General features: G+C 66.5%; 2 protein-coding genes across 3 annotated transcripts in view; both read left to right on the forward strand.

The window, feature by feature from the left end:
- Nucleotides 1-5,931, forward strand: part of SDK2 (sidekick cell adhesion molecule 2) — a 45,730-nt gene extending 39,799 nt beyond the window's left edge. The window contains exons 36-45 of the mRNA XM_058852417.1: nucleotides 63-178; nucleotides 951-1,137; nucleotides 1,553-1,690; nucleotides 1,757-1,918; nucleotides 1,997-2,122; nucleotides 2,770-2,934; nucleotides 3,166-3,306; nucleotides 3,832-3,970; nucleotides 4,246-4,372; nucleotides 5,537-5,931. Of these exons, the coding sequence (XP_058708400.1) occupies nucleotides 63-178; nucleotides 951-1,137; nucleotides 1,553-1,690; nucleotides 1,757-1,918; nucleotides 1,997-2,122; nucleotides 2,770-2,934; nucleotides 3,166-3,306; nucleotides 3,832-3,970; nucleotides 4,246-4,372; nucleotides 5,537-5,893 (1,658 nt within the window). The 3' untranslated portion in view covers nucleotides 5,894-5,931. The remainder of the gene's footprint in view (nucleotides 1-62; nucleotides 179-950; nucleotides 1,138-1,552; nucleotides 1,691-1,756; nucleotides 1,919-1,996; nucleotides 2,123-2,769; nucleotides 2,935-3,165; nucleotides 3,307-3,831; nucleotides 3,971-4,245; nucleotides 4,373-5,536) is intronic.
- Nucleotides 5,932-11,398: 5,467 nt separating this feature from the next.
- Nucleotides 11,399-19,000, forward strand: CDC42EP4 (CDC42 effector protein 4). 2 transcript variants are annotated; one of them, XM_058852503.1, is made up of 2 exons: nucleotides 11,399-11,509; nucleotides 17,064-19,000. In XM_058852503.1, exon 2 carries the CDS (start codon nucleotides 17,166-17,168, stop codon nucleotides 18,105-18,107), a length of 942 nt encoding a protein of 313 aa, XP_058708486.1. In that variant the 5' UTR covers nucleotides 11,399-11,509; nucleotides 17,064-17,165; the 3' UTR covers nucleotides 18,108-19,000. The 2 variants fall into 2 exon arrangements, with proteins under 2 accessions (XP_058708486.1, XP_058708487.1); XM_058852504.1 differs by lacking the exon at nucleotides 11,399-11,509 and adding an exon at nucleotides 12,180-12,313.
- The last annotated feature ends 3,155 nt before the right edge of the window (nucleotides 19,001-22,155 follow it).

Below are 22,155 nucleotides of genomic sequence, written 5' to 3' on the forward strand. Positions count from 1 at the left end.
CGCAGCCGGGGCAGCGCATCCCCCGCGGCGGCGCGGTGACACTGTCCCTTCCCTCGGCACAGTGCCCACCGGAGCGCCCCAGAACGTGGCTGTGCAGGCGGCCACGGCCACGCAGCTGGATGTCAGCTGGGAACCGCCCCCGGTGGAGAGCCAGAACGGCGACATACAGGGCTACAAGGTACCTGCTGTCACCTGGCAGCTCGGGGAGGTGCCGAGTCCCTGGGGGACACTGGGGGTGCCTTGGGGAAGGGGCTCTGGGAAGATGCTGGCTGGAGTCCCGAGGAGATCCCGGGTGAAACATCCCGGTGCCGAGCGGCGGCGGAGCAGCAGATGGCGCCGTCAGCCCTGGAATGCGGCCGGGATGCGCCGGGACAGAGCTGGGATGTGTCGGGATAGAGCTGGGATGTGTCGGGATAGAGCTGAGATGTGTCGGGATAGAGCTGGGATGTGTCGGATGCCCCAGGATAGAGCTGGGATGTGTCGGGATAGAGCTGGGATGTGTCGGGATAGAGCTGGGATGTGTCGGGATACAGCCGGGACGTGTCGGGATGCAGCCGGGACATGTCGGGATGCCCGGGATGCAGCCAGGATGTGTCGGGATGCAGTTGGGATGCATTAGGATGCAGCCGCGGTACCCAGCCCCATGCTCCAGACACTTCCTGGTCCCCATCCGTTGTGATTCCTCCTGCTTGTGATCCCTCGGGAACCAGGCACGGCTCGAAGGTGATCTCAGCGCAGCCGGGTGATGTGAGCCGTGTCTGATGCCCAGCACCGCCTGGAGCTCTCCAGGAGGAGAGGCTGTTCCCTTCCCTCCGGCGCACCCGGAGCCGCCAGGCTGGGACAGGGGCTCGGGAGCCCGGGCAGGGACGCTGGAGCACAGCCGGGGGCTCGGGGAGGCTGAGCCGGGTGGGATCCGTGCCTCACTCAGCTCCCCACGGCCCTTCCCGCAGATCCACTTCTGGGAGGAGCAGCGCCAGAACGAGAGCGCGCGGGTCAAGACCCTTTTCCTGCCCGAGACCGGGGTGAAGCTGAAGAACCTGACGGGCTACACCTCGTACTGGGTCAGCGTGGCCGCCTTCAACGCCGCGGGGGACGGGCCCCGCAGCCCCCCCGTGAAGGCACGGACACAGCAGGCAGGTGGGGCCCGTGGCACGGCTCCCCCAGCACCCCCGGGCTCCGTGGGGAGGTGTCTCCACGGCTCCAGGGATTCCCCCTCATCCTGCAAGCCCGAGCAGAACATCCCTGGGCTCGCCCCAGCGAGTTCAAGCCGAGGCTGGAGAAGGATGAAGGTCTCGGGAGGAGAGACGGGGAGTGGCAGCAGGGCTGGGGCGCAGGGGGTGTGAGTTGGTGCTCAGCAGCGGGGTGGAGGCAGGGAGAGGGGCTGGCTGGCTCTGGGGGTGTGAGTTGGTGCTCAGCAGCGGGGTGGAGGCAGGGAGAGGGGCTGGCTGGCTCTGGGGGTGTGAGTTGGTGCTCAGCAGCGGGGTGGAGGCAGGGAGAGGGGCTGGATGTGCCCTGGAGCGCTGAGCCGGCCCTGCCGCCCCGTCCCCTGCAGCCCCCAGCGCTCCCGGCTCCATCCGCTTCAGCGAGCTGACCACCACGTCAGTGAACGTGTCCTGGGAGCCACCGGCGCTGCCCAACGGGGTCCTCGAGGGCTACAGGCTGGTCTACGAGCCCTGCACGCCCGTGGATGGTGAGGGCATGGCCGGGGGGAGCGGGGAGGGCTCGGGGGGACGCGGCTCAGCCTCCGTCCCCGCAGGCGTGAGCAAGATCGTGACGGTGGACGTGAAGGGGAACAGCCCGCTGTGGATGAAGGTCAAGGACCTGGCCGAGGGCGTCACGTACCGCTTCCGAATCAGGGCCAAAACCTTCGCCTACGGGCCGGACGTGGAGGCCAACATCACCACGGGGCCCGGGGAAGGTACGGGGAGAGGGAGGAGATGGGCTGGGGGCTGGCACTGCTTTGTGCCCCCATCTCCAGCTGCCCTCCGGTCCCCAGGTGCCCCCGGCCCCCCCGGAGAACCCTTCATCTCCCGCTACGGCTCGGCCATCACCATCCACTGGTCCAGCGGGGACCCCGGGCAAGGACCCATCACCAGATACGTCATCGAGGCTCGGCCCTCAGGTACCACAGCTCCCCATCCCCCCCTCGGGGGAAACTGAGGCAGGGACAGCTGACCTGGGTTGAGGCGTTAGGACCCGGTGCCTGGGGGTTTGTCCATGTGCTGATCCATGAGGGAAATGCTGAGGGGCTCCTGGAGCAGAGGCTGGGCAGGGTTAAAGGAATAAAGCAGGGATTTAATAAAAGCCATTCCAAAGATGCACCTTGGGCACTGCAAGAGCCCGGCCATGGCTGCACCCAGGATGGGCCCTGGCTCAGGAGTTTTCACTTTTATGGGTTTGGGTCCATTTCCACCTTGGGGTGAATTGTGCAGTTCAGGTGATGCAGTCCCACCCTCCCAGGCTGCTCTCCTCAATTCTCTGGTTGCACTTTTTGGGCTCGGAGCTGCAGCGGTGTCCTTGGCTGTGGGCTGGAGAAGGATTGTTGTGCGTGCCTGAGCTGTGAGGAGACCCTGCTGACACTTTGTGTGGAGTTCAGGGTTAGCAGCGCAGTGCAGAACCTGGGAAACACGAGAGAAAAGCTGAAGGGATCAAGTGGGGCTGATGGAAAGGGCAGCACCTGGAGGGCCGGGGGATGGAGGGACATCACCCCTTGCCCTGGGGTGTCCTGCAGGGCCAGCCCTCCCCTCCCAGCCCTGTTATCTCTTCCAGATGAGGGGCTCTGGGACATCCTCATCAAAGACATCCCCAAGGAGGTGACCTCCTACACCTTCAGCATGGACATCCTCAAGCAGGGGGTCAGCTACGACTTCCGTGTCATTGCTGTGAACGACTACGGCTACGGGACCCCCAGCACCCCTTCCCCCTCCGTGTCAGGTGTGTTCCCAGGGGATTCTGTCCCCCTGTGCCATTGGGAGGGTCCTGGTGTCGCTCTGTTCTTGTGGCCATCACTGAACCCCACTCCTGGCTCCTACAGAGTCCCAAATCCCCCTCCAGCCCTTTCCCGTGGATCCAGGCCTCACTAACCCCCCCAAGTGACCCCTGCAGAGGGGTGTCCCCATCCAGACTGTCCCCTGTCCCCCTCTGATCCTCCCTGCTGTGCCCCAGCCCAGAAAACCAACCCGTTCTACGAGGAGTGGTGGTTCCTGGTGGTCATTGCCCTGGTGGGGCTCATCTTCATCCTCCTCCTCGTTTTCGTGCTCATCATCCGCGGGCAGAGCAAGAAATACTCCAAGAAGTCGGACTCGGGTGAGTGGGGGAGTGTGGTGGGCGGTGACAGGACCCTCCTGCCCCCGTGGGAGCCTCGTGGGGGTCTCTCGCTGCCTTTGGGCTCTGGGTGGAGCGGTGGGAGCCTCCCCTCCCGCCCGCTTTGGGAGCAGCTCCCCCAGAGCCCAGCGCCACCCCGGAGCGATGCTGCGGCTTCCCGGGCGCGCTGGGAGCTCGGGATGGAATGAAGGACTTGTCCCACAGACAGCTGCGGAGGCAGGGCAGCCCCGGGGGCTCGCAGAGGTCACCGGGATTAGCCAAACACAGCTCTGTTTTCTTAGCTCCGTCAAGGGCTCAAATTGTGGGGAAAATCCAGAGCTCCTCGTTGAGCAAACAGCCCGGAGTGGGGAGCTGGGGCCGCTGGGGCAGGGCCCGGCTGGCACCTCCTGCTGTCCCCAGGCCCCTGGTGACTCTGGAGCCAGCACAATCCCCCCGGGGCCATCCCCAGCCCCCTGGGCTGTGCTGCCTGGGGAGGGGCTGGGGGAGGCTGAGCATCCCATCCCCCAGGGAACAGCTCCAAGGCGGCCGCCCTGAGCCACGGGGAGATGGTGAGCCTGGATGAGGGCAGCTTCCCCGCCCTGGAGCTCAACAACCGCCGCCTCTCCGTCAAGAATTCCTTCTGCCGGAAGAACGGCATCTACACCCGGTAGGGACCCCCTGGCACAGCCCCCTCCCCGGGCAGGGAGAGCATTTTCGGTCACTGTGTCCATCCCTGCTCCTCCACGGGCTTGGATCCCGAGGGGGTGGCCCTGCCCTGCCCAGTGCCCCCCCGAAAGCCCCTGCCAGTGGGATCAGGGTTCCTGGGAAGGGGCTGGCTCGGCTGGGGGCTGTTCCCTGAGCAGAACCTGTGGCTCCCCTGGGTTCGTCCCCGCGTGGCGCAGCCCAGGGGACACACGCTGAGCGCAGCCGCCTGTCCCCGAGGTCCCCACCCCGGCCCAGCCCCGGCAGCCTGCACTACTCGGACGAGGACGTGACCAAGTACAACGACCTGATCCCCGCCGAGAGCAGCAGCCTGACCGAGAAACCCTCCGAGGTCTCCGACTCGCAGGTGAGCCCTGGGGCTGCGCAGGGGGGACAGGGACCTGGGGGGGGCTGCAGGGTTCTGAGAGCCCTCCCTGAGCATCCGCCCCTTCCTCCGCCCTCCCACGGTTTGGGAGCTGCTCTGCTCCTGCCCCAGCCCGCATCCCTGCGGCTCCGAGTGAAGCTGGCCCGGGCCCCGGCCCGTGCGCTGGGGATGTGACACTGCGGGGGCTCCCAGGGCTGCTGGGGACAGGGGACGAGAGCTCAGCGGGGCTGGGGGGGCTGTCCCGCTGCCCGCTCGCTGCTGGCAGCATCCGCGCCTCTGCCAACTCCACAAAATGCCACCTTTGTCTTGTCCCGGGGCCACGGGCAGCTGTGGCCGGGCAGGAGCCCCGGGGAGGCCACGGGACAGTCAGGGCCAGGATGGATCCTGAGAGGCTGGGAAAGGTCCTGTGGGTGCCTAGAGCCGTCCCCGAGCAGGAGGGGACGGTGCCCAGGCGCCCCCCCGGCGCTGCCCGCACCGGCTGTTTCCTTGGCAGATGCCGGCTCCTCTCCCGAGCGGGGCTCGAGTGGCTTTTGAGGAGCTGTGAAGAGCTGCGGGAGCTGGCGCTGGCGCGGGGCAGTTCCCACCGCCCTCAATGGGCCCTTTGTGCGCCGCCGGAGAAGCTGAATTCAATTACCGGCAGAGCCCAAAAACACCCTCCCCGCCAGCCCGGGGGCATCGCGGCCTCGGCAGCGCTCAGGAACCTTTTGCATGAGGTTTTATTTTGTTTTAGCAAGAGGCAGAAACCCCCCGGTGATGCTGCAGCCGTCGCAGCCTTTAAATACTTTCGGGATGCGCTGGCCAGCAATCCCAAAAGAGCGCTGGGAAAGCACCAGGAAAACACAGGATCAGTTTAGGCTGGAAAAGACCTCAGAGATCACCGAGCCCAAGCTGTGCCACATCCCCACCTCGGCACCAGCCCAGAGCCCTGAGTGCCAGAGCACCTCCAGGGATGGGCGCTCCAAACCTCCCCGGGCAGCCCCTTCCCATTCCTGGCCGCCTTTTCCGTGTGGAATTTCCTCCTGCTGTCCCGAACTCCCCGGGCACGGCTTGGGGCCGTTCTGCTGGGAGCAGAGCCCAGCCCTACAGGATTTTGGGGCTGTGGGGTGCCGTCCCCAGCTCAGCCCATCGCCCCACGCTGTTTTTCAGGGCAGTGACAGCGAGTACGAGGTGGAGCCCGGGCACCAGAAGGCGCATTCCTTTGTCAACCACTACATCAGCGACCCCACCTACTACAACTCGTGGCGGCGGCAGCAGAAGGGAATCTCCCGGGCTCAGGCTTACAGCTACACCGAGAGTGACTCGGGCGAGCCCGACCACCAGCCCCTCTCCAACAGCACCTCCACGCAGCAGGGCAGCCTGTTCCGCCCCAAAGCCAGCAGGACTCCCACCCCCCAGACCCCCGGCAACGCCCCCAGCAGCCAGCCCGGGACCCTGTACCGCCCGCCCAGCAGCCTGGCCCCCGGTTCCAGAGCCCCCATCGCTGGGTTTTCCTCTTTCGTTTGATATTTAAACAGAAGAAAAAAAAAAAAACAACCAAGGAGGGGGGGGGGAAATTAGGAAAAAAAGAAAAAAAAAAAAAAGCAACGAAAGAAAAGCCCCAAGAAATTAAGAGAAAATGAAAGAGCAGCGAGGGGGAGAAGAGAAGGAGGAGGAGGAGGAGGAAGGGGAGCAGCTCCAGGCTCCAGGGGTTTTTTGCCGGATGCCAAGCGCCGTCCCTGGGGCTGGGGAGCAAACCCAGGTCCCCTCCTTGGCCAAAGCTTCTGTGTCACGGACTCCTCGGACGAGGTGGGGCGGGGGGCTCGGGGGGCACCGACATCGCCCTTGGCACCCATCGGGGCTGTCCCGGACCTGCTGCCGGGCTCCGCTGGGCGCTGGGGGCTGGGCGAGGAGCTCCTGCCGTGCCAAAGCCCGGCCCCAACACTCGTGGCTCCCCCAGGACGTGGGGACAAGCGGTGACACGGAGACCCCCAAACTGCGGAGGGCTGGACGAGCTCTGCTGAGCTCAAAACCTCTGGACCCCCCGCTCGGGACCCCCACAGCCTTTGGGAGGAGGAGGAGGAAGGATCCAAGGGGACAATTCATTCCTCCCCTCCTGTGTGCCTGGCCCAGCACAGCCCCCCAGGACTGAAACCCCCGGAGAGCCTCGGTGGGGTGCACGTGGTGCTCACCCCCCCCTGATTTTGCACCTCGGGGCTCCGGTGAGGACTCGGAGGAGGCGACTGGAGCCCCCCCCCTTGGCATTTCTGGCGTTTTGGGGCTTTTTAATGGGGTTTTGTGCAGAGGCCTGAGGGCATTCGGGGGTGCTGATGCTCTGGGGGGGGTCCATGGTCCATTTTGGGGTGTCTGCACAGCACAGCCCCCGCAGTGCCTATGGGTGAGCCAGCACCAGCCCGGCAGGGCCGCGGCACCCGGGCTGAGCCGAGGGAGATGCCAATAAACAGCCTGAGGACAAGCGTGTCCCCTCTCTGTCACCTTGCTCTGCCAGAGAAAGGAGCAGTGCGATGTGTCCGTGTGTCCTGCTGCCCCCCTGGGCTTGCTGCAGCCCTACAGCACCGGGGAAGGAGCTGGGCAAGGGGTGAGAGGTGCTGGATGAGCCCAGAAGGGTGCAGGGAGCTGTGGTGGCCGTGTCCTGCACATCCCCATGGCAGTGGGGTCTGGAGCTGCTGGGAAATGGGGCGGTGGGGCAGGAGACGCCACTGCCCCAGCACTGAGGGCACTGCCAGCAGCAGCCCTGGCACTGGGGACGTCTCCTGGGCTGGTTCAGCCTCCCTCTCTCGCTCTGCTCTTCAGGCCTGGCAGGAAAATCCAGGTGATGCGTTCGGGTTTCATCACCTGTCACCGGCGGGGGCTGGGGGTGGGGAGGGCTCGGTTACCGACGGCGCTGCCAAAACACCGGATCCACACCAGGGGCTGCCAGGGCTGCGGGGTCTGCACCGTCCCTGGCCCCTGGGAGCCCCTGGGAGCCCCTGGGAGCCCCTGGGTGCCCCTGGGAGCCACGTCCTGGGACCCTGGGGAGGGGCAGGGGAGCGCTGTGCGTTTGGGGCTCGCTCACCCAGTGCTGCAGCTCGCCCTTGGACTGGGAGAACTGGGCTGTGGTGGTGGCCTTGCTGCTGGGCCACAGTTACCGTGTGTCCCCCGCTGGCTCACGGTGTCCCCAGAGCAGCAGGCAGCCCTGAGGTGACTCCTCTGGCCTGCCTGGGGGCAGCGCAGCACCCAGGGGTGCCCGACCCCCACCCCGGGCAGAGCGGGGAGCCCCGACACTCGTGGGGACAGTGGCGTGGGACAGAGGGGATTCTGTGCCTGGCTGGGCAGATCCCGCTGCTCGTGCACAGCCCAGCTCCAGCCCCAGGCGTCCCGGCTTGTGCAAGAGGGACCTTCCTCCCAGCGGGGCCGGGACACGGAGCCGTGGGGCAGAGCAGGTCTGGGGAGTCGAGCAGCACAGGTGAGTTCCCAGTGCGAGGAGCGCTCCTTGGGCAAGGGCTGCCACCGTGCAAAGGACATTCCCTGTGCCAGGGGTGCTCCCGGTGTCCCTGGGTGAGGGCTGTGCCAGCCCCTCGAGCAGGGAGCACAGAGCTCCCCAGACACTTCTCCCACCCTGGGATGCGGGTCCCGGATCCCATCCCTGAGGGATTGGGGCGCTGGGACAAAGCAGAGCCCGGGCCCCGCTCACCTGCCCTGCCCCAGCCCGTCCCCGGCTGCCCGGGGGAGCCGGAGGGTGCAGCCACACCTGCGGCAGGTGAGCTGTGAGGTGACGCCGCCGCTGTGGCGGTGCCGGAGGTGGGAGGAGCGCTCGGAGCCCGTGGTTTCCCACGGCTGAGGAGCGGGATGCTGCGGGAAATGCCACATCCCACCACGGCAGGGATAGAGGCTGAGCCCGGCCACCTCTCTCCCGGCTCCGCTTTTCACCAGCTCTGCCCCGAACTCCTTCCCCAGCCTCCCTCCGGGCAGGTGAGGGCTGCCCCTTCCCGCTCCCGGTGCTCTGCAGGGCGAGCTGTCAGCACCGATCACTCCCCGAGGACCAAATCGGCCTCGACGTTTCTCCCTGGCTCGCGGTTTTCCCAAGGGCAGAGCAGCGCTGGCTGTCAGGGCTGGGAGAGCCAAAGGGGGGCACGGGGGATGTCAGACACCCCCAGATGTTGATGGGTGGATGGGGCAGCGACGGGACAGGAGCTGCTCCCCGCTCCAGGCGTGATGGGGAGATGCTGATGTGCCAAAGATGAGGGTTTGTGACCGACAAAGCTGCCCCGAAATCTGTGATTTGTTTAATTTATTTATTTTAGAAGCAGCCCCGCAGCCTGGGCTCTCCCTGTCCTCCAGATATCTCCGGTTCCCTGCCAGCTCCTGGGACAGAGCCAAGTGTGTCACGTCCCCACCTTTCCCTGGGCCTTGGGGACAGGGACAGCCCCTGCTGCCATGCCAGGGGCCAGACGGGGCTCGGCGCATCCTCAGAGCCGGGGGTGGCAGGAGAGGAGAGCGGCGGAGAGGACGGAGCCGGCTCTGTCCCTCCCTCTGGGGTCCCTGGGCCAGGGCCGGGGCTTCCCATGCAGAAACCACACTCCAGGTGGGATCAGGGAATCACGGAATGCTTTGGCTTGGAAGGGAGTTTAAATATCAACCGGTTGAAGGTTGGAAATTCAGCTGTCCTGGGAGAGGCTGGGGTGGCTGCAGCCCACGCGGGTGATGGTTTCCTGGGGGGCAGAGGGCTGGGGGAGCCATTCCCGGGCACTGCCGGCCAGGAGAGGGTTCCGGCTGGGAGAGGCTGCTCGGAGAACCTGCCCAAGGCTTGTGGTGGTGCCCACCTGGCCAAGGTGCCAGCGGGGAGGGGGCAGAGCGTCCTGCCGGGGGTCTCTGGGTACCTGCTCACCCCGGCTGAGCGCTGTGGGGAAGGGGCTGAACCCCCTGGCTCTGGGAGGTGTCTGTGGGGTTACTGCCGAGGTTTCTGGCGCTGGGCCCCGGGGCTGGAGGGATTCTGGGGGGGGAGCTGTGGGGACAGTGCTTTGTTCTGGCACCCTGGGGTGTCCAGACAGTGATCCCCAGCACGGGGGGCTCAGGGAGAGCTCCCCGCTGGCTCGGCAGCCTCGGCAGCCAAAGCTGGCAGGAGCTGGCAGCAGCAGGAGGGGATGGGGCTGCCGGGAACTTCTCCCTGCTCTGCTTTTCAAAGTGCTTTTCAAGCCTTTTCTTTTTTTCTCTTCTCTGCTTTCAAAAGCTGCTGAGGAGCAGCAAAAGGAGCCGGCGATGGCTGAGGAAGGGCGGGAGCGATCCCTGCTCCAGAGCCGCCCAGCACCCCGAGCTCGCCTCCCCAGGGCCGGCTGCAGGAAAGGAAAGGAAAGGGGAGGGGGCCCCTCTCTCCCAGGCAGTTTTTCAAGTCGAGTGGGTGCCTGCTCTTCCCAGCCGGAGCCAGGCCAGCCCGCGGGAGCCTTCCCGGCGGCTCCCAGCAGCCGGCTGATGTTAATCCCTCCCGACTGCGCTGTCTCAGCCATCTCCACGCTCCCATGACGGCGTCAGGTGAGGCGAGCAGCGCTGCTCCGGTGTCCCACCAGCCTCCCAGTACACGCTTTGTCTCCACGTGAGTGGGTCGAGATGCCGCTGGGGGCTGGGGTGAACCCTCCTCCTCTTCCTCACCGCACGAAAACCACTGCTACATCCAGAGGTGGCCTCCTCTCCTCAACTGCGGGCCCGGGGCTTTGCCTCTGGCCTCAGTTTCTCTGGATGGACAGCAGGGAAAATAAAAATTGCCAATAAAAGGGGCTGTGAAAACGGCACCGGAGGAAGCAGCAGAGCCCAGGATGGAGACACAGGTGTGAGCAGGACGGTGCTGGACACTCGGGCTGGCGGCAGAGGCTCTGCCCTGGGTGCCAACCCCGGCATCTCCGCAGAGCCTCGCTGGCCCCCGCTGCCCGCCGGAGTTCCAGCTCCGCGCTGACACCGCTTCCCTTCCGATGGAGGAAGTGTCAGCCCCGGATGAGCCATCCCGGTGCTGCCCACCCAGAGCTGCCACACGCGGCCCCCGACCGCTCCTTGCACCGGTGACACGAGAAACCTCCGGACCTCTGAGCGCCGCGTCCCGGCACCCGACACCCCAAGAGTGGCCAGAGCATCCCAGCACCCCGAGTGGATGGATTCCACTCGCCACCCCCCGCCTCCCTCCAGGGAGACGCCAGATTCCCAGGAATAGCAAAGAAACGCTGCATTAGGCAGGTTCGGGATAATCTCGGCTCTCCCGCCCCTTTTCTCCCACAAAGGTCTTGTCTTAATCCCCTCCAGCAGCGGCTGTGCAGCCCAGCCCAGCGCTCTCCCTTTCAGCCCGGTGTCGGTGGGGCTGGGATGATCATGGAATTCACCGCCAGTGCCGGGGGTGGCCGTGGAATCCATCCCTGGGGCCGTGGAGCCCCGCACCAGCGCCGGACACCGGGGGTGACCACGGACCCCCCGCCTCCGTGTCCCGGCCACCGCCCACCCAACCCACCCAACCCCCCCACGGCCTGGAGGGACCCCACGGCCCCCCCAAAAGGGATCGAGCAGAGGGGCTGGCTGGGGAAGGGAGATGGGGGGATGCGGGTGCAGCCTCGTGGGTGTCGCCGTCGCGAGTGGAACGGGGGCATCGCTGCTGCCCCGCGGCTGAAGCCGCCTCCGTCGGGCATCTCAGCGCGGCCCTTAATTCCCCTTAATTAATTAGCGTCGGTCACCCACCGCCACCTCAACCCTGCCGCTCTGCCAGGGGTGAGGCAGCTCCTCTCTAGGCCTGCGGGGATCCCGCCGGTGACAGCGGCGGGAAGGGACCGGTGTCCCCCGACCCCCGCATCCCCCGGGAAGGGACCGGTGTCCCCCGACCCCCGCATCCCCCGGGAAGGGACCGGTGTCCCCCCACCCCCGCCGATCCCCGGGGGGTGCCGAACCCCCTCCTGACCCCTGTCCTGTCCCCCTCCCGCGGGCGGGGCCGGGGGTTCCGCCCCCCCACCCCACTCGGGTTTGAATGGAGGGCGTGGGACCGCCCCGTGACGTGGCGCTGTGCCATTGGTCCGGGCGGGGCGATGATGTCATCGCCGGGGGTGGGGGGGCGCTCCGTTCCGGCGCGGCGCGGCCATGGACCGGCGGCGGCGGCGGGGCCCGGGCGAGCAGGTACGGGGCGGGGGGGGACACCGGGGCTCCCGGGGGTCGCTGTGGCCCGGAGGGACCCGGCCCCGCTTGTTCAGGTCCGGCCCGGCTCGGCTCGTCCCGGTGTGCGGGGAGCCCGCGGCGCTCAGCTCGGCTATTGTCCGGTGATCGGGCGGGGTCCCCGGCGCTGCCGCGCTCCGGTACCGGGCAGAGGGGCGGCCGGGACCCCCCGGCTCATTCCCCGCCGGGCCGCGGGGCCGATGCGCGGCGCGGGTGGGCGAAGGGGTTAACAGGATGCGGAGCGCTGTTTGCCCAGCGCGGGGCACCGGCCCGGCTCACCCCACCCCGCCCCAGCCGCGATCGGCTCCCGTTCGGCCGCGGCTCCGCCGAGCCCCGCGCGGGGGTGGCGGCGGCCGGAGCTGGCGGTGGTCGCGGCCGGGGCGGTGGCTGCCCGCCGCCTGTCTCGGGAAGGTGGATCCTCGCCGCGCTGGAGCGGCTCCAGCGGCACCCCGGGGCTGGCCGGGGCTGGGCGCAGGCGGCTGCTGAGTCAGAGCCGCCCGAAATCCCCGTCCCGCTCATATCTCGGTGGCCTTGACCTGGGTCCCGGCTGAGCGCAGCCTGCCCTCCGCCCTGCTGCCCGTCCTGGGCGGCACACGGCGGCCCCGGCGAGAGGCACTGCCCGGCTCTGGAAGCGCCGGGCACGGGACCGGCTCCCGGACCCGCTCCGGTGCCCGTAGAGCTGCGGGTCCGTGGGCAGCGACCGCTCGCGGGGCGCTGGACTCGTCCCACGCCGCCCCGGTTTGACCCTGACAGCAGCAGCAGCGTGAAGTATGGATGTTTCCAAGCGCCGAATCTATGGATCAGGAAGGCTGTTTCAAAGGGAGTTGGGATCTATAGAGCAGGAGAGCTGTTCTAAAGGGATCGTTAATGGGCTCTGGGGGGAAACTGAGGCACGGCGTGCCATGATCTCTGCACCCAGGGCAGGGCTCGCTCCCCAGCCGGGGCACGCAGTAAACAAATCTGTTTTGGACACAGCTCCCTCGGAAACCGTGGAGCGGCTCCAGCTGAGGTTTAGCACCGAGGAGGCTCAGCCAGTTCGGGTCTGGGGGTGCAGAATGAGCCTGGCCTGAGCCCCGATCCCCGGGGCAGCCTCCCCGCTCCGTGCCCCGGGCTGAGCGGCCGCGGGGCTCCCTCCCCGGCCCCCAGCGCGTTGTGCTGACCGTGCCGGTCGCTGCCTTTGTTCGCTGGGTTTTGTCCTGAGCACAAACAGCCGCCGAGGGCCCCCCGGCTGCGGCTGCGGGCCCCGGGCAGGTAGGGAGCCGTGGCAAGTCTGCCTGCTTGCTTCCCGTCCACCCCAGCGAAACCGCAGGAATTCGGAGCCCGGCGCAGGTCGGGAGGTCTGTTCGGCCCCGGAATCCTGTCGGAGCCCGGCCAGCCCCTGTTGCGAGAGCCAGGCCCAGCGAGGAGATAACCTTTCCCCCCGGAAAAGTCGCCTCCTGGCCCTGCAGAGCCGCGGGCTGGTTCGTGGCCCCGGAGCTGGAGGATTTATGGCCCTGTGCGTGTTCTGGCGCGTCCTGCCAATAGTTCCTTGCTGAACTCTGGCTACCTCCCGGCTCTTGGCAGTCCCTCGGGGAGCACTTCCCTGCTTTTGGCACTGGCGGTGAGTTCCCAGCCTGGTGCTGATCCGTGTGCCGAGAGCTCTGGTGAGAGCCAAGCTTCTTCTCCCTCCCTGTGTGCCATCTCTCCATCCCCGGCTCTGATGCTCGCTGGCAGTGGCTTTTCCACTTCCAGAGGCTGCTCCGTGCATCCCGGGGTTGCTCCGTGCATCCCGGGGTTGCTCCGTGCATCCCGGGGTTGCTCCGTGCATCCCGGGGTTGCTCCGTGCATCCCGGGGTTGCTCCGTGCATCCCAGGGTTGCTCCGTGCATCCCAGGGTTGCTCCGTGCATCCCCAGGGTTGCTCCGTGCATCCCCAGGGTTGCTCCGTGCATCCCGCGGTTGCTCCGTGCATCCCCAGGATTGCTCCGTGCATCCCCAGGATTGCTCCGTGCATCCCCAGGGTTGCTCCGTGCATCCCCAGGATTGCTCCGTGCATCCCGCGGTTGCTCCGTGCATCCCCAGGGTTGCTCCGTGCATCCCCAGGGTTGCTCCGTGCATCCCGGGGTTGCTCCGTGCATCCCGGGTTGCGCTGCCGTGCCGCCCCGATGCCAGGGACAGGACCGGACCTGTCACCGCGCCGGGGTGGGGGCGGTCACTGGGGCGCCGGGGCTGCCCGCACCGACAGGACCGACTGCCCCCAGGCCTGGGAGGACTCGCTGGGGAGCCCGGCCGAGGGTGTGACAGCGGCTGGGTCCCCTCCTGGGCCGGCGGTCGCAGGGTGTGATCCGTGCCCTGTCTCCAGCTGCTGTCTGCCAGGCTCCAACATCAAAGGATCAAATGATCCCCGAGGGGCAGCGCACCCCAGAGCGGGGCTGAGAGCAGGCGGGGTGGCCTCGTGTCCCGTGTGTGGGTTCTCCCTGGCCCTGGGCAGCGTGGGGGACCCGACCGGTCCGGCACAGCCCCTGCCCCAGCGCCCGGCAGGGCGGGGAGAGCATCCTCTGATCTCGGGGTGCTGCCTGGGGGGCTCTGCAAAGCCGGGGAGCTCGTTTGGAGCCGGCTGGGCCAGCCAGGATGCTTTCCCAGTTTGATTTTCCCAGCCTGTGAGCGGGAAGAGCTGGGGGCAGGATGTGTGCATGGGAATGTGGCCGGACTTGGCGTTTCTCCTGCGCGCCCTCCTTCACTGGCCTCTTTCTTTGAGCCACTTTCACTCCGCTCCCCACGGGATGAGATGGAGAGGATGGAGAAGGGGGGGTCTGCACCATCAGGGCACGTGGGCCTGGCCAGGGCTGTCCCAGTTCTGTGCTGGCTGCACTGTCCTACAAGCAGACATTCATTTACAGGGACAATTGTGTCCCTGGGCACCTCAGGCTCTCACTGCTCAGAGCCCGTGGTCCCACAGGGCTGGGAGGGCAGGTGGGGAGCGGCACGGGGCTGTCAGTACAAGTTATCCCTCTTGTCCTCGACCCGTGTGCGGGTCCTGTCCCCTCCCCTTGCCCCAAAGCCCTGCTGGGGCTTGGCTCTGCTCTGGGCTCGCTGCCCCGGGATGGGCAGCGCTGCCAGGTGCCTGCGAAGTCTCTCGGGTTACCAGCAGCTTCCCCTGGTAGGTGGCTGGGAAGGCAGCGCCAGCGATGCCTCCCTGGCCTGGTTTCCTTTGTGAAAGCGCCGGCAGCGGGAATGTCACAGGATCTGCTCTCCCCGAGCGAGAGGAGAGAAAAGGGCTCTGTGTCCGGCTCCCCGGGGCCGGGCTGTGTGGGCAGCGTGTCCATCTGTCCTGCCACCGCCTCTCGGGGCGAGCTGGGAGCGAAACATCCAGGGCTGGGGGCAGATTTTGGGTGCTGCGAGGAGGCTGTGAGGGCTGGGGTGTTTAGGGGAGGGGGACACGGTGCTGGTTTGGAGGACGGCGCTGGAGCAACGCTGGCCCGGCCGGGACCGCTCCAACCTCCCGGTGGCCCCTTTGCCGCGGCTTGCAAAGTATCTCACAAATGCTGAACTTGGCCCCGAAATCTAAATACAAGGGAGGGACAGTCCCCAGATGGCCTAAATCAGCGGCACGGTTGCCTGGCCCAGCTGGGGAGCTCGCCGGGAGTGTTTGTTTTATGGAAAACCAAAGGCCGGAGGAATGCTGGCCTGGAAGGAGATGTTGGAAGGGGAGAACGTTCGTGCCATGCACACGCGCCCTGCGGGAGATCCCAGAGAGGGAGCGGGGTCCAGCGAGCTGCTGATCTGTGTTGGGGTGGGCCGAGGGGGGAAGGAATTCCCCCGGCTCCCGGTTTGAGGTGCGGCTCCTTGGTGGCTTCCCCCAGCTGCTGGGGATGGACTGGGGGCTCCCCGTGTGCCATCGTCCCCCTGGGTGGCCCTGGGGGCTCAGGCTCTCTGGGGTGGTGGAAGGGGCTGGACAGGGAGTGTGGCCATGTGCCACCAGTGCCACTCCTGCCCTGGCACCTCGGGCCCATCCGGGAGCCGTGCACGGGAGGGTTGGGCAATGGGACTTTGCCCCAGCGTGGGGCCGGAGTCCATCGTGCCCGGACACCGCCTGCCTGAGCTCCTGCTGCTCCTCAGGGGGACACTGGGGTGTCACAGCCCTGCCTGAGCTCCTGCTGCTCCTCGGGGGGACACTGGGGTGTCACAGCCCTGCCTGAGCTCCTGCTGCTCCTCAGGGGGACACTGGGGTGTCACAGCCCTGCCTGAGCTCCTGCTGCTCCTCGGGGGGACAGCGGGGTGTCACAGCCCTGCCTGAGCTCCTGCTGCTCCTCGGGGGGACACTGGGGTGTCACAGCCCTGCCTGAGCTCCTGCTGCTCCTCGGGGGGACAGCGGGGTGTCACAGCCTGGCTGTGCGGAGGGAAGGGGGTGGAGGGGTCCCCTGGCCGTGCTGGCACCTGTGGGGTGGCTCTGGGTGGTGTCCAGCCCTGGGCTGTGCTGGCACCACCGCTGCCCGTGGGCTGCAGGACTCGCTTCCAGCCGCACCCTGAGGCCGGCTGGGCACCGGGGGGAACGCGGCCACCGCCCCACGGCTCGCTCCGAGGACACACATCCGTCCCTTCCCCGTGCGTGTCACGGGGCGCGGTGTCGCCGGCGGTGCCCACAGGGAGGAAGAGGGCGGCCACGAGCCCTTCCTCCCCGGCAGCCTCTCCCGGGACCACCTGGGGCTGCCTGGCGCCACGGCTCGCTGTCCTCGTCCCCTCCTGCCTGGCTCTGGGCTCTGGGTTGGACAGGTCGGCTGGTGGCCCCGAGGTGGCCGAGGGAAGGAGTAACGTGCCCGTTGCCATTGTGGCCAGCCAGGGCCTTCGTCATTTCTGTCAGCTCTGAGTCACAGCGGTGACGATGAGCCGGAGGATGGTCACACATGGACTCGGCACCGGGAGTTTCGGGGGGGCTGCAGGGCAGCAGCAAAGCTGTGTCCCCACGTCCCCATCCTGCCAAGCACGAAGGGGTCCCCATGCTGGTCCCCCCCGTCCCCCTGCTCGGCTGGCGGTGCCTCCCGGGGGCTCTGCGCTCTCCTCACACACTTCCTGCCGTCTGTTTCCAATTCCTCCTGGCGTCTGCTCCTCCCTGCTTTATTCCAATTAGGGAAAAAAAAAAAAAATCAAGATCCCAGGCATCGTCTCAGCGTGCAGCTCGCAGAGGCTGGAGCTGCCGAGCCTCGCTCGGGAGGGCTGGGGCTGCACCAGGAGGGGACAGAGGGTGCCCCTGCTGCCCTGCGGCGCTTTTGGTGCTCATTCATGCACCAGGGATCATCCCGAGGGATTGCTGTGCCCAGGTCTTTCTCCCGAGGTTCTCTCTGCTCCAGGGTTGGGTGTGGCGGTGTGGGGAGCTCAAGGGGATCTGAGGATGTGTCCCGTGTGGAATGATGCCCTGCGTGGAGCCGATCCCGGGGAGAGCCAAGCTGGGCACAGGGTCACGTTTTACAGCTCGGTGGGATGAAATCAGGTGCCCACCCAAATCCTCAAAGCCTGACCGTGTCCCTCCCTCCTCTCCCCTAGGAGTGACCCATCCGTGACGCCGGTGGGATCCCGGCCGTGGAGCCCCAGCTGTGAGCAGCAGACACGGGACCCAGCGTGGCACAGCCTCCCCTGGTCGCCACCATGCCGATCCTCAAGCAGCTCGTGTCCAACTCCGCGCACTCCAAGCGCCGCTCGCGGGCCGACCTGACGGCCGAGATGATCAGCGCGCCCCTGGGGGACTTCCGCCACACCATGCACGTGGGGCGCGCCGGGGACGCTTTTGGGGACACCTCCTTCCTCACCAGCAAGGCCGGGGAGCCGGTGCCGGAGGTGGGAGAGGAGCCGGGAGCCTCCAAGCCCAGCCTGCTGTCCCGCCGCTTCCGCAGCAGCAAGCGCTCGCAGTCGGTGACGCGCGGGGACCGCAGGGACATGCTGGGCTCGCTGCGGGACTCGGCGCTCTTCGTCAAGAACGCCGTGTCCCTGCCCCAGCTCAACGAGAAGGACGTGGACAGGAGCGCGGGGCAGCTGCCCAAGAGCCTCTCCTCCAGCCCCGTGAAGAAGCTGCCCGAGGAGATGAGCCCCGAAGAGCAGCAGCGGCCGAACGGGGCGGCCGCGGGGCCGCTGAGCCCTGGCTTGGACGAGCGCGACTTCGGGGACATCACGGACCTGCCCGTGGTGGTGGCCAAGGGCGGGGCGGGCTTGAAGCACGCCGAGTCCATCATGTCCTTCCACATCGACCTGGGGCCCTCCATGCTCGGGGACGTGCTGAGCATCATGGATAAGGATCAGTGGGAGCAAGACGAAGATGCCGAGGCGGAGGAGGAGGAGGAGGAGGAAGAGGAGGGGGGGCCTGCCCCGCCTGGCTCCCCGCTGGTGGCCGTGGCGGCCCCGCCGAGCCAGAGCCCAGCCCGTGGCGCCGGTGGCCGCAGCCCCAGGGACAGCAGTCCGGCCTCCAGCTGCACCTCGGGGCCCGAGGAGCGCAGCCCCATCCCCCGGCCCCCGAGCCAGCGGGGAGGGCCCCCGAAACGCCCCGACAAGGAGTTCTCGTTCGCTGATGAAGACGATGACGAGATCCGGGTATAAAGGCGGGAGCCCAGCCGAGGGTCTGGTTCTCACTGCGGTTGATTGGACACAGGGCTGAACACCCCAACTGGTGGCACTGGGCAAGACTGGACTCCTGCCTGGTTCTCTCTCTGTGCTGCAGCAGGACAGCGCTCTGCTCCCGGGGCTGGGGGCGTTCCTGGCAGCCCCCCGACAGCTCCAGCACTTCCTGGGAGGGGGAAGCAGACTCGATTTCGGTTCTTTCTGTTGGACTTTGGATACTAGCTCCTTTCTCCTGCCCCCCGGCCCGTGTAAAGCGATTTAGGATCCAACAAGACGAGCCTTTGGAGTTTTAGCCCCTTTAGTAATATATATATATTTTCCACCATGCAGTTTTTACTGTTTTCTGATTTGTACTTACCTTTCTCTACTCTCTTTTGGTCTTAACTGAGGGAAGATTTCCCATGAGGAAGAACTTGGAGCTCAGAGGTGGCCTGGGACTATGGGCAGCTCCAGCTTCCTGGGTTTCTTGGGGACTTTCTGCAGACCAGGAGCCTCCCAGTGCCGTGGCAGGTGCTCGCCTCCATCCCTCGGATGTATGGATGGATGGATGGATGGATGGATGGATGGATGATGGATGCATGGATGGATGGATGGATGATGGATGGATGGATGGATGGATGATGGATGCATGGTTCCATCCCAGATGCTTGACCCTCCAACCAGCCTGGGGGTCACAGGGATGCTCCAGGGATGCTGATGGAAGTGTGGGTCTGTCCCCTGTGGGAGGAGCACCTGGAAGCTGCCGGAGCCAGGGAATTCCGGTGTCCCGGTGGGGCCGGGCAGTGCTGGGAGCAGGCGGAGGTTTTATACCGTGTATGTACAGATATGAGGAATAAAGGAAATGGTAGTGACCGCTGTGGCCTGAGTTCCTGAGGGGTGACAGGTGGGGGGGACCTGCTGCCCTGTGCTGCCACCAGCCCCAGCCCTGTCCTGCTGCCATCCCTGGCTGTGCTGCTGGCACCTGCCACGCCCGAGCTTTCTGTGCCCGAGGAAGCGGCAGAGCTCCTGCTGGCCGGATCTGGCTCGGGGCTGGGACCCTCGGGCCAGGCGGCTCCTGCCAAGGGCCGGCTCTGCCAGCGCTCCCCTCTGCTCCCCGCAGCCGGCCAGGGCTGGCTGTCCCTGCTCCCACGGGCTGGGGGCCAAGGGTGCCCTGGGGGGTTCCCGGCCCCGTGGGGCTGCCGTGGCCCTGGATGATCCCGGGCAGGTCACTCCCATCCCGCAGCCAGCTTCCCACAGCTCAGCCACTGGGGAACGGGGCTCTGCCAGTGCTGGGAGTGACATTCCCTGGGATGGAGCTGGGCTGAGATGGGGCAAAGCGCCAAGAATGGCCCCACAGCCTTTCCCTGAGCACTGGCCAGGCTCTCCTCGCTGGAGAGAGGGAATGATTTATCCCCCTAAACATCTCCCAGCTCTGGGAGGGGCTGGGTGCCCCTGTCCACCCAAATGTCGCTCCCTGGAGGAGTCAGGGGTGCGGACAAACGCTGTGCCACAATAGGGACACAATGGGGTCCTGTCCTGTCACCCCGGGCAGGGGACATTGGGCCATTGTCTGGGACAGGGAGAACAACAGCAGCTGCAGCTGGAGGCTCTGAGCTCACCAGGCTGGCTCTGCCCTGCTCACCGTGCCCCCCTGCCCTCTGCCAGGGTCCCGTGTCCCACCCCTGGTCACCGCCACCTGGGAGGTCACCAGCCTGCTGGGGGACAGCTGGCTCCTCTCGTCCCTTAGGGATGCTGTGGCTCAGAGCAGTGAGGTTTGGTCCCTGGGGTTTTCCCCCTTTGCTCCCTGGGGCCGTGGGGTGGGGAGAAGCCCTGGGGTGACACTTTAGTGGCCGCCTGCCGCTGTCACTTGGCCACCCTGATCTTTGTGACGCCTGTCAGCTCCAGGCTGGGGCTCGGCAGTGCCACACTGCCACGAGCTGATGGGGCAGAAAGTGTGTGTGAGGCTGCTGAGCACAACCGGGACACAGCCCCGCTCCACGGGACAGGGAACAGACACAGCCCCGCTCCACGGGACAGGGAACAGACACAGCCCCACTGCACGGGACAGGGAACAGACACAGCCCTGCTCCACGGGACAGGGAACAGACACAGCCCCGCTCCACGGGACAGGGAACAGACACAGCCCCGCTCCACGGGACAGGGAACAGACACAGCCCCGCTCCACGGGACAGGGAACAGACACAGCCCCACTCCACGGGACAGGGAACAGACACAGCCCCGCTCCACGGGACAGGGAACAGACACAGCCCCGCTCCACGGGACAGGGAACAGACACAGCCCCACTGCACAGGACAGGGAACAGACACAGCCCCACTGCACGGGACAGGGAACAGACACAGCCCCGCTCCACGGGACAGGGAACAGACACAGCCCCGCTCCACGGGACAGGGAACAGACACAGCCCCACTGCACGGGACAGGGAACAGACACAGCCCCGCTCCACGGGACAGGGAACAGACACAGCCCCACTCCATGGGACAGGGAACAGCCCTGGGACACCGTGAAGCAGCAGGGACAGTGCCGTGTGTCCTACTGGGGAGTGACACCAGTGCTGTCCTCAGGGAGCGAGGCTGCACCCCCGGCCTCCCCAGACCCCTCGGTGGACGCAGTGGCATCTGTCACATCCCCGGGGTGGCACCTGGGCTGTCCCACAGGGCTGTGGGTGGGTGGTGGGTGCCCAGCACCCTGCAGCACCCAGGGGCAGCGCCCTGGCAGCGCTGCTCCAGTGCTTTGATGCCAAGTGACAGAATGGGAGCAGGGCTCCATCGGCCGTGTCAGCCCACCGCGCCCCGGGCGCTGAGCGTGGCCGCGGGAGCCGCGTGATGGAGCAGGGATGGAGAGCTGGGATGAATCCTGGGGCAGGGATGGAGAGCTGGGATAAATCCTGGAGCAGGGATGGAGAGCTGGGATAAATCCTGGGGCAGGGATGGAGAGCTGGGATGAATCCTGGAGCAGGGATGGAGAGCTGGGATAAATCCTGGGGCAGGGATGGAGAGTTGGGATAAATCCTGGGGCAGGGATGGAGAGCTGGGATAAATCCTGGGGCAGGGATGGAGCATTGGGATAAATCCTGGGGCAGGGATGGAGAGCTGGGATAAATCCTGGGGCAGGGATGGAGAGCTGGGATAAATCCTGGGGCAGGGATGGAGAGCTGGGATAAATCCTGGGGCAGGGATGGAGAGCTGGGATAAATCCTGGGGCAGGGATGGGGAGCTGGGATAAATCCTGGGGCAGGGATGGAGAGTTGGGATGAATCCAGCGGCTCTGGGGCTGCTCTGGAGCCCTGGTCATGCCCAGAATGTGCCACTGGAGCCTGGCACCCGTGAAAGCCCCAAAGCAGGGATGGAAGGGGATTCTGGGCAGCCCAGTGGAAATGTCCCTGCCTGGGGATGGAACAAGAAGGGTTTAAGGACCATTCCACAAGAAACCATTCTGTGATTCTGTGATTTGTTGGGATGCAAGGTGTGACCCCTTCCAGGAGCCCAGGGATGTGGGTGTGCCCTGCCAGGCCTGGGGCTGGTGCTGCTGTGCACTGAGCAGTGCTCACAGTGCCCAGAGCACACCAAAACACACCCAGCATCCATCCCGTGCTGCTGGAACGCTCAACCCCAGCACTCTGGCCAGATTTGTCTCCATTTAAGGCCTGGAAGTGAGGGGTTAACCCAGCTCGCAGCCAGCCCCAGCCGCGTTTTCTGGAGGAGAAGCAGATGTGGGAGCGGGGAGTGAGAGGGGCTGCCTGGGGCTGAGCTCCCCAGCTGCGGCACCAGGCAATCAGGGCTGCAAATTGGGATCAGATGTGGGCAGCTTCCCCCTCTAAATGCAGCACTCCAGGGCTGCTCGGGCTGGTTCTGCTCTGCCTGGGGAGGAGGAAGAGGAGGGTTTTGGAGCGTTGCTGGGGTCTGGGGTGGCTGCAGGGACCTCTGGAGCGTGGTGCTCCCTTTGGAGAGAGTGTTTTCCTTGGGGAGCTGTTCTTCCCTGCCTCTTCCCTCGCCTCCTCCCCTGCCTGTGCCGGGCTGGAGCGGGCTCT

The sequence above is a fragment of the Poecile atricapillus genome, chromosome 17, assembly GCF_030490865.1.
Source record: "Poecile atricapillus isolate bPoeAtr1 chromosome 17, bPoeAtr1.hap1, whole genome shotgun sequence".
Classification (NCBI taxonomy): Eukaryota; Metazoa; Chordata; class Aves; order Passeriformes; family Paridae; genus Poecile; species Poecile atricapillus.